This window comes from Garra rufa, chromosome 18 (genome assembly GCF_049309525.1).
Source record: "Garra rufa chromosome 18, GarRuf1.0, whole genome shotgun sequence".
Classification (NCBI taxonomy): domain Eukaryota; kingdom Metazoa; phylum Chordata; class Actinopteri; order Cypriniformes; family Cyprinidae; genus Garra; species Garra rufa.
This window is the reverse complement of record NC_133378.1, coordinates 34,160,011-34,173,956: the sequence shown is the minus strand read 5'-3', so window position 1 is coordinate 34,173,956 and position 13,946 is coordinate 34,160,011. Positions and strand designations below refer to the sequence as shown.

General features: G+C 40.3%; 2 protein-coding genes across 2 annotated transcripts; both read left to right on the top strand.

Annotated features, from left to right (window-relative positions):
• The first annotated feature begins 282 nt into the window (after positions 1-282).
• On the top strand, positions 283-6,694 carry LOC141290607 (torsin-1A-like). Its single transcript, XM_073822720.1, has 4 exons — positions 283-561; positions 929-1,104; positions 6,058-6,191; positions 6,441-6,694. The coding sequence occupies exons 1-4, from the start codon at positions 283-285 to the stop codon at positions 6,692-6,694; spliced, it is 843 nt and encodes a 280-aa protein (XP_073678821.1).
• Positions 6,695-8,125: 1,431 nt separating this feature from the next.
• LOC141291500 (torsin-1A-like) lies at positions 8,126-13,353 on the top strand. The gene is made up of 5 exons (XM_073823658.1): positions 8,126-8,282; positions 10,579-10,844; positions 12,385-12,554; positions 12,699-12,829; positions 12,980-13,353. Exons 1-5 carry the CDS (start codon positions 8,135-8,137, stop codon positions 13,222-13,224), a joined length of 960 nt encoding a protein of 319 aa, XP_073679759.1. The 5' UTR covers positions 8,126-8,134; the 3' UTR covers positions 13,225-13,353.
• The last annotated feature ends 593 nt before the right edge of the window (positions 13,354-13,946 follow it).

Sequence of the window (13,946 nt, the reverse complement as noted above, 5' to 3'; positions counted from 1 at the left end):
TGAATAAAACAGTGTAAGGAATCATCTTTGCAATGAAATCAAGAAGATTCTTTGTTTTATTTTTTTTGTTGCCTGTTGCAACAGAGGCTGGATTCTGGGATTTCATTGATATGTTTTATAAGGACGATGATTTGCTTTCTTTTAATTCAAGTGGTAAGCAAAAAATTATCACATTCCATTACATACATATGCTATACTGCCTTCTTTTTCTATGCTCATAATTGAAACATGTAACTCTGTCTTTTAATAATGATGAATGTCTGATGCCAACAAGAGTTGAACATGTTTTTTTTAGTTTTGGAGAATGATCTAAGGAAGTCTCTATTTGGGCAGCATATTGCTGTGGATACAGTTCTGAAGGCTGTGTCCTGGTTTATGAAAGATCCAGATCCATCCAAACCTCTGGTCCTCTCTTTTCATGGGCCAACAGGAGTGGGTAAAAGTTACGTCAGCAAGATCATTGCAAGTAACATTTATAAAATGGGAGAAAAGAGCAGTCATGTTCACACATTCATTTCCAGTTATCACTTTCCACACAAAAGTGAGGCAGAAATATATGAAGTAAGTCATAGATGTAAATGCTTTGATTATTTTAACATTGACTTTGACATTGGTAGCAGTAGTATACTACACTCTTAAAAATAAAGGTGCTTCACGATGCCATAGAAGAACCTTTTTGCCTAAATGGTTCCAGAAATAACCTTTAACATCTGAAGAAACTTTCTGTTTCACAAAAGGATCTTTGTGGCAAATAAGGTTCTTTAGATTATAAAAAGTTAAGCAAGAAAAGGTTTTTTAAAGAACCTTTGACTTAATGGTGCTTTGTGAAGCACCTTTATTTTTAAGAGTGTAGGTAAACTAGGCTTATTGAAGTAATGAGTGAATGTGGTGGAAAATGCATAATATTTCATAACTTCATTCTGTATAGCATCAACTTAGGAAGTGGATTCATGGAAATGTATCACATTTCCCCCACTCCATGTTCATATTTGATGAAACGGACAAGATGCATCCACATCTGATTGATGCCATAAAGCCTTTTCTAGACCACAATGCCCATGTAGATGGAGTATCATTCCACAAAGCAATCTTCATTTTTCTCAGGTGATGCACTAAACTGTTGGGTTTGTTTTTATTAGGAATCTGACAGAGACAATGGCTATGGTTGAAAATGACAGACAGACAGACAGACAGACAGACAGACAGATCTATATGAATATAAATATGACCCGAAGAAAATCATATCTGTTTGTTGCAAAAGTATTTGAATCTCTTGGTTTAGCGGATAATTTAAAGGTGAAATTAGAGTCCATCTGCGCAGATTTTTTTTTTTTAGTCCATGCAATGACTATCAAATGTCAGTAAGTGACCGGTTTTATTCAAAGAACAGGCATCTATCAAATCTGATCATGTTTGTGGAAGTGAATCATGTCACAAACAAAGGAGATTACTGAGAACCTCGGAAAAAGAGTGGATGTTGCTCATCAGGCTGGAAAAGGATACTAAACTATACTAAAAAAACGTCTAGGTTACAAAGGTAACCCACGTTCCCCGAAGGAGGGAACGGAGACGTTACATTGGGATCTCGCCTGAGAGACCGATCATCTCTGAGCCTTATTAAAAAAGGCCAATTGAAAATTGGCGAGTGGACGTGCGCGCCGGCCACTCCCCCGTACATACGGGTATATAAGATGGCGGCGCGCATCACTCAAACAGGTTTTCGCTGAAGAGCCGATCAAGCCGGCATCAGCGCGACGCCAGGGACGTGGCAGGGGAATGTAACGTCTCCGTTCCCTCCTTCGGGGAACGTGGGTTACCTTCGTAACCTAGACGTTACCCCTTCAGTCGAATCACTTCGACGTTACATTGGGAACTGACCCATGGAACAGGCCACGGCCCTGGCACCGCGTTACGCACAACTTCACGTGCTGACAAGTATACGTGCCGGCAGGCGAAGTGTAACGTAACCTTCCCAACGCCCTGAGGCCCAGTAAGGGGGCCTTTCCAGGGATGCCAGTTGTACTGAAGCATGGGTTGAGGGGGCGGAGCACATGAAATTTTTACATGTGGAAATGAGAATAATTCAATATATCCATAAAGGTTTTTAGGGATACACGAGGGAAACAGCGGAATCCTCCGCTGGAATAATAAAAAGTATAGCCACAACCTGTGGGGCGAAGGAGACCCAGGCAGGATCACATTGCAGGACTACTCCGCGCCTAGCCCTGACTGCGGGGCAGGAGGACCCAGGGTTCGCCGGAGGGAACATTCTGGGAAATAGCGCACGGATCCACGTGGGAATGGCGCAGCAAGCCGACACCAGCCGGTCTTCCCGCTCACCTCGGTTGGCCTGAAGGACCAGATGGCGGGGGTGCCGAAGCACCAGGTCCCTGTATTCGCACAACGGAACTCACGAGTGGGCTGGTAAAGCACCAGTCGAAGAGACGGTTGAAGACGCGAATTCCTGTCTGCCGAAGAGGGGACAGGGGTGCTCCCATGGCCTAAAGAAGGCAGGAAGAGGGGGACTGGCCAAATGGAAGCACCTTGCGCTGAAGCGCTCGATCCCGGAGCAGACCGCAGAAGGGGTGTGCGTCGGGGAAAAATCGAGATGCGACAGCGGGTGCCCTTCAGGCAGATGGCTGAAACCCAGCCCTGGAGACAGAAAACATACTTGTATGTGCTTCGTCGTGAGCATGTCTGCCGGCAGCCTGAGAAGGGACCGGGACAGAGCTCCATCCAGGACGGATGTTAACCCACCACTTTAACTGGACACGTGAAGTTGGAACTGTAAGATCCTGACCTCGTCCCGGCTGGAGGGACAGGCTGAATCGCGTCCTTCGCCAGTAGGAACGCGACCTCCGCAGGCAGAACAGAGGCACGCCTGCCCGAATAAGAATGTAAGGGGTACCTCTGAGTCTGGGCGGACGCCTGGTGCCGGGCCGTACCGTCCGTATCAACCAGCGTAGTGGTATCAAGGGAACGTTGACCGACGTGACCGTGGTTGGGCAGCCTAGGGGAAAACAGAGAAGGAGACAAAACCCAGAAGGATGAACGTCCTGGAGAAGTGTCTAACTGCGCTAAGCAGCTTACCTCCTTCCCTGGATCCCGCACTGGCGAAGGCCGGCCGCGAGTCTGGTTCCGAGGAGTGTAAGTGCTGCTCAGGAAGGAAACTCGAGGCCGAAGGCCAGAGGTGAGAAATTTGCTCTTTTTGAAAATGTGGGTACCGTCGACCGATGGGCCGACGGCAGCATTGAAGTACACAGTGGCTCCCGGCCCTCCACCGGGAGCGGGGAGCGTAGATGTTAGCATCCCCTAAAGAGCAGTCTCAATCACCTCTGGAGGCCCGCGTCAGGGACGTTTCGCAGTTTTCTTGCGGGTGTTTCGGGCCGGTCCCTGTGCCGCGGGCGGCGCCGCTCTCCTGCGGCTGGCTCTGCGCTTGCGGGCCCCCTCCGCCAACCTGGCGTCGTGGGCCTCCGCGGGGGGCAGAGCTGTAGCTGTTGCGGCCGCAGGGGGGCGCCCTCGGCGGCGGGATGGAAGCTTCGCGGCGGGGCAAGACCTCCGTCTGTCTCTGAACTGCCGAGAACTGCTGGGCGAAGTCCTCGACAGTGTCGCCGAAAAGGCCAATCTGGGAGATGGGAGCGTCGAGAAAGCGTGCTTTGTCGGCGTCTGCCATCTGGGCCAGAGTGAGCCACAGGTGTCGCTCCTGGACCACAGCCGTGGACATCACCTGACCAAGGGCCCGCGCCGCGACCTTTGTCGCTCGAAGGGCGAAGTCGGTGGCAGCGCGGAGCTCGGAGTCTGCCTCCGACAGAGCAGCAACCGCGGAGGGGCGCCGCGCCGCCGGAAGAGTGTCCTCACTCCCTGACTCTCCCTCTGACGCAGCGACCGACATCTCTTCCTCCTGTGGAGTGCCAAAAGGAGACGCCCAGCCCGCATGGTGGGGAGGCGTACTGCTTCGGCATCTCGACGGGGGTATGCTGGCGGGCGGAAGACCGCAGGGCTTTTGGGGCCGGCGGAGCGTTCGGCACCGTGACTTGAAATTCTCCCTCGTGCCTCGCCACAGCGGCGGGAAAACTTCGCCGGCCGTGGGGCGCGAAGGGGGGCCTGCTCGCGAGCGAGCGGCGAGTCCTCAACATACCCATGGTCATGCTTTCACAATGAACGCATGAACCATCCATGAAAGCTGCTTCAGCATGTTCGGGGCCCAGACATGTGAAGCAGCTTTCATGTCCGTCCAGAGAGGTGAGGTAACTGCCGCACCCAGAAGCGCGAAATTGCTCTTTTAGTCCCGGTCTGCCCAGGGAGGAAACCGCGGCACCACTGTGCACTCAATGGGGATTGCTCGCTGGAGAGCAGGAGGCTTTTTGTGGCCGTGAAAACGGCCGCCCGCGGGACCCCGCTGTTGGCGCCGAGAAATTCACTCTTTCAGTAAAATTGTCTTTTATTCGATCGGCGCATGCCCGCAGAGAAGAGCAGCAGCAGCAGCAGGAACGTGAAGTCTTTCTTGACGAAGTCAAAAGGCTTGAGCATACTGGCTCTGAAAGCGAAAGTCTGTTTGAGTGATATACCCGTATGTATGGGGGAGTGGCCGGCGCGCACGTCCACTCGCCAATTTTCAATTGGCCTTTTTTAATAAGGCTCAGAGATGATCGGTCTCTCAGGCGAGATCCCAATGTAACGTCGAAGTGATTCGACTGAAGGGGTAACACTGCATTCCAGCTTAAGAATCATGGTGATGGTAGTATTATGGCTTGGGCCTGTTTTACTGCATCTTGGCCAGGACAGCCTGCCATCATTGATGGAACAATGAATTCTGAATGATACCATCAAATTCTAAAGGGAAGGTAGATTTCGAGGAATGGGGTTGGGCATGTCTGAATTAAAATGTTGTGAAAGAACCTAAGCAATCAGTTCATAGGAGGAAACCCACCAATATCACAAAGTTTAAGTGGTTCTGCACTAAGCAATGGGCTAAAACTCCTACATGTTATTGTGCAGGACTGATCAGCATTTACAAGAAACTTTACCTTCAGTTACTGCAGCAAAAGGGGGTCACACCAGATACTAAAAGCAAAGGTTCACAAACTTTTGCAATGCACAGATATGTAACACTGGATCATTTCTCAATAAAAAATGACAAAGAAAAAAAATATTTTTTAATTGTTTAATTGGGTTCTCTTTGTCTACTTTCAGGACTTACATGAAAATCTGATTATGTTTTGGGTCATATTTATGCAAAAATATAAAAAAATTCACAAACTTTCAAGCAGCACTGTATGTATATATATTGTAGCCACCTTATTTTTATTGTAGAAGTGGGTGCAGCCATTTGTAACTTAAATGTGTGAGGCTTTCGGTTATTTTACTTAAAACAGTTGATCATAATACGCATCAAAAACGCACTAGTTTGTGGCGCAAGTAGTTTATCCATTTCCATTTCCATTGATATTCCTCTAGTTTTTTTTTTTTTTAACCTATAGAGGCTAATTGTTACAGCGTGGAATACCACAAAACATCTTTAATCCAATGACAAGTAACACACTAAGGAGATCAGACGCAGCAAAACACATTCATGCAAAACAAGACCAGACAATGGAACTAAAGCTGGGTACACACCACAAGGCAATCGGGCTGATTTTACAATAATATAACAGAAGTCTCGCACATTCACAGAAAACAGCTCATATCTCATGCAAAATAAGGTGGATAATGCTGACTGTTTTTGGAAAATTGTATTTAAACGGCACAAACTTGTTATAAACTGTGTCTTACATTAAATAAATAGGGTTTTTTTCATTATATATTACATTTTTAGTGTCTGAACATTTGTCAGTCCAAAAATACATGTTATTTGCAATTAATGTAAATTGTTGTTTGTTAATTACACTGAAAATGGAAGATTAAGTTGTGCACATTGCTTTGTGTTTTGGACGTTTCTTAAAATATACTTATAAAAGAAATCAGAAATCTTTCCATCTCCAGTCCTTTCTCTGTATTGTCCATGTTACTCGCTCTTGAAAGAGTGAACCAGTGCATGATGAGCTGTATTATCTATAGTCAAGCAGGTGGGCATGTCATCACAAATGTGACTCTGGATTTCTGGAGAAAAGGTAACAATCGGGATGAACTACAGCTCCAGAGTGAGGGAATGGAGACTCAAATCTTTGAATACCTCTTCAATGATGAGAAAAGTATGTGTTAAAATATTTGCACAGTGTAATGTCAAAGACAAGATTGCTAGTAAATCACACCATAAAAAGAAGGGTGGACATTGCACAGGAGCTGTCTTTTAAATAATATCTTTGCATAAATCTCTATTAAATATTCTATAAATCTATGTTTCTCCATCTGTTTATTTTGTCCATGTAAATGTTTTACAGTACAGTATACATCATTTGTTATTTTATTAATGATCTCCTCATTATTGTGTAAATCTACAGATGGACTTTGGCACTCCGGTCTAATAAATCACCATCTGATTGATCATTATGTTCCTTTCCTACCTCTGGAGCAGAAGCATGTGCATCAGTGTGTCATGGCTGAGATGGCCCATCTGAACATCACGCCAAACTATGATGTGGCAGATAACGTGGTCAGAGACATGCCCTTCTTCCCTGAAGAAGAGAAAATATTTGCTGTTAAAGGCTGCAAGTCTGTCAAACAGAAGTTGGTACTCAATTTAAAATTGGGGTAGTAAAAATTGCAGCACTGTTTATGTACTCTATTGGTTGTTCATTGGGAATTAAATGAATAACTATCTGGTGGTACTTTATCTGCGTGTCATGAACATTAAAGACATTGCAAACAGCCTTGTTTTTTTTTTTTTAAAGCACCATGTCAGTCAGGATAGCAAATTTGCTTGTTTTTGAATGATACCATGTTTTTTGGAAGTGCCTAAATACCTGACATGCAGTGGAGGAAGACCGTTTTATCAAAAGAGTCAAACCGAGAAATATTTATATTATTTAAAATATTATTATACATTTAAATTTTGTACACTGTTGTTTATCTTTACCATTCATGTTTGTTTTTTTTATTTTGTAGGGTCTTACAAATTATGGCATTTATTTACACACTTGTTAATTTATTTACATATGTTTTTTTTTTTATTACATAATTGTATGTTTATATTATTAATTTTTGAATATTGTATATTAATTTTCTTCTAGAAAACCTTTGGCATTATTCTCCAGGTAGCAGAACATCATGATGAGGAAGGTTTTGGTATTGCTCTTTGTCATAATACGTGCTTTTAATAGCTGGAATAGAGACTGAACTAGAAAAGTCAATAGCTGAATCAGAAAACACAGTTCATACACAAGATGAACTCAATTAAAGGGATACCGCAGGCAAAAGCACATTTTTTTCATGCACCTGTCAATTTAACTTTACATTTTTATTCCTGTCTATATTCTGAAGGTTTTAACAGAGAGATTTGTTCATATATAATTAGCTTGATTTTATACATTTTATCCCTGCAAAAATGTTTAAAAAAAAAATACATTGTTTTCTGTCTGTTCTGTTTTTTCTTAATTATGGCGTGACAAAATGAGATACCCAAAATCCACTCTGTAAAAACATTTATCAAAAAAAAAAAAAAACATTAGAATTTTGAAACTGACTTCATCCAGTGTTTAGATTATTGTACTAGAAATATATGCAAATTAGTGCATATTTCATTAAATAATGATTCATTTGCAAATTGAAACCTAACATTTTAGAAAACTTGTAATACAAAAAATGCTTGCAATTATCAATGCAATCAATCAACTGAGTAGGTAAGGTGAGAACTATTAGTTTTTTTTTACCCTATTCACCTGCAGTGTCTGCCTTAAATGTTTATTTTAAGAGCACAAAGTTTAATATAGTTTTCACCCAGATTATAGTAAGAAGCACATTGGGTAAACTATAGCCTACCCTAATTTAGAGAACTCGCTTCTGTAGTGGTCATAGTTACTGCAAGATGCAAACGTACGCGTCTTGAAAACAAGAAAGGCGTGTTTTCTTTCTTGTGGTTGAGTTAATTGTTTGCTAAAGGACTGCCGTTTAGGTTTCTTAATCTGTCAGTTCCCCTCTGAGTTCATTTCAGAAACGAAACCGAGACTGAAAGTTGCCTGGATGATTCGCTTTTACAATGGAAGCGCGGCATTTGTTACTAGTTTTATTGCTGGTGTCTAATGTAACATTATCTTCAGGTGTTCTGGATGTGCTCGCGGCTGTCGCATCCTATGTGTTTTACACTTTTTTTGACCGGAACGATTTGCTGCCTTTTGATTCTAAACGTGAGTAAAATGTATCGATTCCTTTCACCATGTACTTAATGCTGCGTTCAAGTCCTCCTGGGACTTTCGTACTTACCAGTTGACAAGTCGTCTTTGCGACGTCAGGTGCGTTCACAAGATGGCGATTTACCTTTTCTGCATAAAAATCATTTAAATTAACCATTAAATCTTCTTTCAAGTTAAGTGTTTATACCAGTAAAACAGCTTGTGGTATAATAGTGCCAGAAACCCTCCATGATAATTTTTTTTCCAGCAAGACCAAGACCAGAAACCTGCATGAGCTGGAACTAGTTGTCTGCTTAAAAAACATTTCACAGAATTTCATTTTGCTGCAGTTAATTGTGTGTATGGTAAAAAAAAAATGCACCAAAATTAAAATGTGCTTCCTGGTTTATAGAGGGTTTGCATCTTTGTCACCTTTTAGTCAGTTACCCAGACGCGCGACCATTGCGGTGATAACCATATATAAACTGTAGCATAGATTACGCGGTTAAGAAGTTATGTAGCCTACAACCGAAGAAATTGTTTTACTAAGTTTTGATGTCTAAGACACAGACAAAAATTTGTGGAAGCTGCTAAATCATATAGAGAAGGACCTAAGCATGAAAGGTCATATATTTTGTTTAAATAAAGTTAATACAGGGCTCAATGTAGGGCTGGGCGATATGGCAAAAATGTAATCTCGATAATTTTTTCCCCATATTGAACGATGACGATATATATTTCGATATAAGCTGTTCATGTTGCCAGCTTTAAAATAGTATCCCAACAATGACTAAAGCCACAAAAATTAAAGGATTCATTTAATTATATTTTTAAGTATAGTTGATTAACAAAAGCAGATTACAGATTTGGCCTTAAAAATTAAAATAACTTACTAAAATAAATGAAAAAAATAAATAAAAGTTGTGACAGAGTATGGTAAATGAGAGTAAATGTACAAAATGTAAACATAAAGTTATTGTAAAAACATAATTTGTAACACATTTATTTATTTATTATTATAAACACAATTGTTTATTTTCTGGTTGAGCTATTTAAATTAGAGGCAACCACTGCATTTTGAAACAATCTCTACAGTATAAATATCAAAAAATTACGACAAAGCTCTTTCTTAATCGTATTAAATGCAGACAATTCAGCCATAATCAAAGTAGGTTACTCTCTCATTATTCAAAGTGCAGAGACGGAATATTTCAAGCATGATACAGAGCTATAGACATACACAAATTATTATAGTCTACATTCTGATAACAGCCTAGATATGTCATTTAGCCTAATTTGCGCGCATTGCGGAGTCACTCTCTAAACAAGGGGGATTAAAATTGCTTTTGAATGCGCGTGCGTTGTTTGCTTTCGGTTTCAGTTTTAACAATCGTCACTTTTCAGATAGTCAAAACACTTACGGAATTCGTGCTATCTTTTTTTGTCGACAACTTCAACATCTTTGGATAATAACTCGAGGTTAGTTTCTCTTTCGTCGCTGCTTCTTCTCTCTCTCTTTTTTTTTGTCGTCCTGGTGTAGGGTTGCTTTGCAAAGTGCTGTAGGAAATGAACTTTGTAATTTGACGTGCACACACACGCTGCACGCTGATTGGCCGCTGTCGCATATTTCTGCTGTGTGATTGGCTCTTAGATTAATCCATATCGAGCAAAAAATGTCTAGAGCTTATCATCGTGATTAACATAAATTTTATCGCGATTCGATATGATATCGTTTATCGGCCCAGCCCTAGCTCAATGCTAAGCAGGGATATTGTCTCTGAAAAAAAAAAAAGGCTGGTTTTAGAGGGGTTTTGGCCACTTCCTTAACTGGTCAGGCTGGGAGGCCAGCTAAAACCAGCTAATTTCAGCTTTAACCAGCTAAAAAGTCCAGTAAAATTGATCTGCCTGAATTTCTCCTTTTTATGTCCGTCTTCAGCGTTTCTGGCCTTTGTTAACGGCCTTTTACAGACTATATTTTATAAAAACGTAATTTTCCACACAGACACCATTTTGGCACAAGAATGCATAGTGCAGCTCATATCAAGCCCTGTAGGTGATAAATATTAGTATGATCTGCCTCCTTTGTCGTGGACTCATGACCTGAAATTCCTTCCTTCTATTTCTTATCCCAAAATAGTGAATTGCTTTTGTTGCTTTTCGTTAAACCCATGCACAAGTTCCACTCGGTTCAATGGCATTGATTAAATTCAATGCCACTGCAATGACCAAGTTCTGGATTGATGACGTAACGTGCAAACACTCTTTTTAGTTATTTGTTGACTTCACAATCACATATCTTCATATCTTTCAGGTTTGGAGGCAGATTTAAGAGACTCTCTCTTTGGGCAGCACATTGCGACTGATGTTGTACTGAAAGCTGTAACAACATTTATGAATGACAGCAACCCAAACAAACCGCTAGTCCTCTCTTTTCACGGGACTACAGGAGTTGGGAAAAATCATGTTGCTCAAATCATTGCAAAAAATGTGTACGAAACTGGGATAGACAGCAAACATGTTCACACGTACATATCTGAGCATCATTTCCCAGAGAAAGGAAAGTCAGACTTATACAGCGTAAGTAAATATGATATTTTAAGCCTTAAGACTATAGCAAGCATAGACAAATTATTACTTCTTTACAATGGTCATGCTTTAAAATGTTAGTTGACCCACAAGACTCATAGAGTCAGAGTTGGCTGGACAGTTATGGATTTGGGTCATTTACAGATTTAATATTTCCTTTAATTTATATAGTAATGAAGATGCGTTTGATTTCTATTAAAGAAATAGTTCACCCCAAAATGAAAATGCACTCACCCTCAGGTCATCGTAGAAGATATTTGAAGACAAAACTTGCTCATCAATGGATCCTCTGCAGTGAATGGGTGCCGTCAAAATGAGAGCTGAAACAAATCCATTATTAAAGGAACACTCCACTTTTTTTGGAAATAGGCTCATTCTCCAACTCCCCCCGAGTTAATAGCAAACTTCCTTGACTATTACGCTGGAATGGAAGTGTAGTTCCTAATCTTATCAGCCTAGAAACTCGCAGCTTTTCATTTCCACCGGTCTTAGTACACGATATAACTACAGAAGAGTCAAGTTTTAAATACAACAAATATCGAAACTCGTTGGTCATTTCTGAACGCAATGCTATTGGTCTGATAGGATTCAATGATCTATGCTAAGCTATGCTAAAAGTGATATTGCCAGAACAGGAGAAACGGTAAAAATCAATTTATTAACTCTGGGGGAATTGGAGAATGAGCCTATTTCCAAAAAAAGATATTTGAACTTAAAAGAATTGCTTCTGGACAAAATACCAATTCGTAATCCATAATAGCGCTTCTTGCAGTGAAAAAATCTATCGCCTGTTGTCCTCTCGCATTAAAATCCACAGACATAATTATTTGTTTAGAACTGTTCTGGCTTGCAGATCATGCTTGATCTGTATATTTCATTCCTGATTCAGACAAGACAACTTTTTCACTAAAGAAAGCAGTTAAGGACTTATATTTTAGCCAGAAGCAACATTTTGAAGTTAAAAACATCTTTATAATAATCAAGGACACTTTACAATGAATGTAACAAAGAAAAGATAGTACGAACAGACATTGAAAGAAACAGTAATCAAGTAGAGAGACATAGGTTAACAAACAAACAAGAAGTCAAATATAACAAACAGGAAATACAAAACAAGACCTAAGAGACAAATATGCAGAGTACAGGTTGATCAAACAAAGTGGTCAGTTTATCAAATCAGAGGTGTAACATTCAGAAAACAAGTGAGTTTTGAGTAAAGATTTAAATTCTGAGATATTATTAACAGAACAGAGAGAGCGAGCGTGGTAGAGAGTTCCAAAGTTTGGGTGCAATAACACTAAATGATCTGCACCCATTGAAGAGACTCGGTACTGAGGGACAGCAAGAAGGCCAGAATTCTCTCATTCTGACGGCATCTAATTACTGCAGCGGATCCAAGCAAGGATTCAGAAAATGCTAAATTCTCAGAAAATTTATAGTTTTGAGTGAATTATTATTTTAACCTGACAGCATTTTTTTACTCAGCAGTCAAATGATTTCTCAAACAGATTTGCATGTTCTGTATATTCAGGCACAGTTAAAGCAGGGGATTTATAAAAGTGTTTCAAGTTTTCCCCGCTCCATGTTTATATTTGATGACAAGATGCAACCACAGCTGATTGACGTCATAAAACCTTTTCTAAATTACAATGCCAATGTAGACGGAGTGTCGTTCCGCAATGCAATCTTCATTTTTCTTAGGTAAAGCCCTTAAATCACAAGTTTATTTTTAATTTACAGTTGTATTCAGCATATTAGCTATACAAAATTCAAATATTTGGTAATTAAATGCCTCTACTCTATCAAAAGAGTGACTAAGCTAATGAGAAACTTGTTGGTTTATAGTAATGCAGGTGGGAATGTGATTGCTGAAGTAGCTCTCAATTTCTGGAGAGAAGGCATATGTCGAGAAGAGCTTTGGACCGACAGCAAGAATCTGGGGACTAATGTCTTTCAAAAAATTTTCAGCAAGAAAAGTGTGTATTGAAAAGTCATTTAGCAACAGATATATTTGTAAATAGATTTCAAAAGCTAATTTTCAAATACTCAGTAACTTGTCTTTCATGATATTTTATTTGAGCATTTACTCCACAATTAACTTTTCAATGTGTATGTGTGTTCTACAGGTGGATTTCTGCATAGTGTGATAGATGAGCATCTGATTGACCACCATGTTCCTTTTCTGCCTCTAATGCTGAAGCATGTGCGTCAGTGTGTCATGGCTGAGATGCGCAATATGAATATCAAACCAAACTATGATTTAGCAGATAAAGTGGCCAGAGACATGCCCTTCTTTCCTGAAAAAGAGATAATCTTTTCTGTTAAAGGCTGCAAGTCAATCAGACAGAAGTTGGTGCTGTATGTTGATTAATAGACACATAGAACAACTTTAGCAACAATTGTTGTCCAGCTCATTTTAACATGACTGTACATCCCTCCATTGTATCAACTTATTAACATTTCAGTCTTAAGTTACACTAAATAGGCGTTACTAGCTATATTAAACATTTTAATCCAGACCTGTGTCTAGTCTTTTTGAGTTCACATTCTTTACTCTTACCAGAATTTGGAAATAACTGATACAATCACTATACCATGTTTTCCCATGTCCTCCATACATAAAACAAACATAAAATAAGTACAAAACAGAGAACTATTTATATATTTGAAATATTTCAAGATTGCAATTTTTGGATTTATGGACATATTTATCTTTGCACCTTATATTTGTTTATTATTACATGCATTATTTAATCAAGCAACATCGGCTTCATGATTCAGATGGATAATCACAAGGTGCCAATATACAGCCATATCTCATGTCTACAAGTGTAAAAGCTCTACAAAATTAATTTTTACTAGTCATATGTCTCCATTGACTTCAATTCATTTTTGGCATAGTTGAATAATAACAGTTCTGTACATGGACATTACATATTGTGAGTCTCAAACACAAATACATCGTTTTCTCCTTCTTAAATAAATCTGGTGTTTGCAAAAGACTACTGAAAAATAGGCTAATCCTAACCCGACAGTGACTATTACGTAAGAGTCGAGTTACACCCCTAACATTTGTATAGCCGACTCATTAGA

What these genes read in the sequence shown, in the direction of transcription:
- LOC141290607 (XM_073822720.1), top strand. Translation starts at nt 283, where the DNA reads ATGTTTTTTTTAGTTTTGGAGAATGATCTAAGGAAGTCTCTATTTGGG. An exon ending in GTGAGGCAGAAATATATGAA is followed by an intron (nt 562 to 928) that starts GTAAGTCATAGA and finishes CATTCTGTATAG; the next exon opens with CATCAACTTAGGAAGTGGAT. An exon ending in CCTCTTCAATGATGAGAAAA is followed by an intron (nt 6,192 to 6,440) that starts GTATGTGTTAAA and finishes GTAAATCTACAG; the next exon opens with ATGGACTTTGGCACTCCGGT.
- LOC141291500 (XM_073823658.1), top strand. Translation starts at nt 8,135, where the DNA reads ATGGAAGCGCGGCATTTGTTACTAGTTTTATTGCTGGTGTCTAATGTA. An exon ending in GCAATCTTCATTTTTCTTAG is followed by an intron (nt 12,555 to 12,698) that starts GTAAAGCCCTTA and finishes GTTGGTTTATAG; the next exon opens with TAATGCAGGTGGGAATGTGA. An exon ending in AAAAATTTTCAGCAAGAAAA is followed by an intron (nt 12,830 to 12,979) that starts GTGTGTATTGAA and finishes TGTGTTCTACAG; the next exon opens with GTGGATTTCTGCATAGTGTG.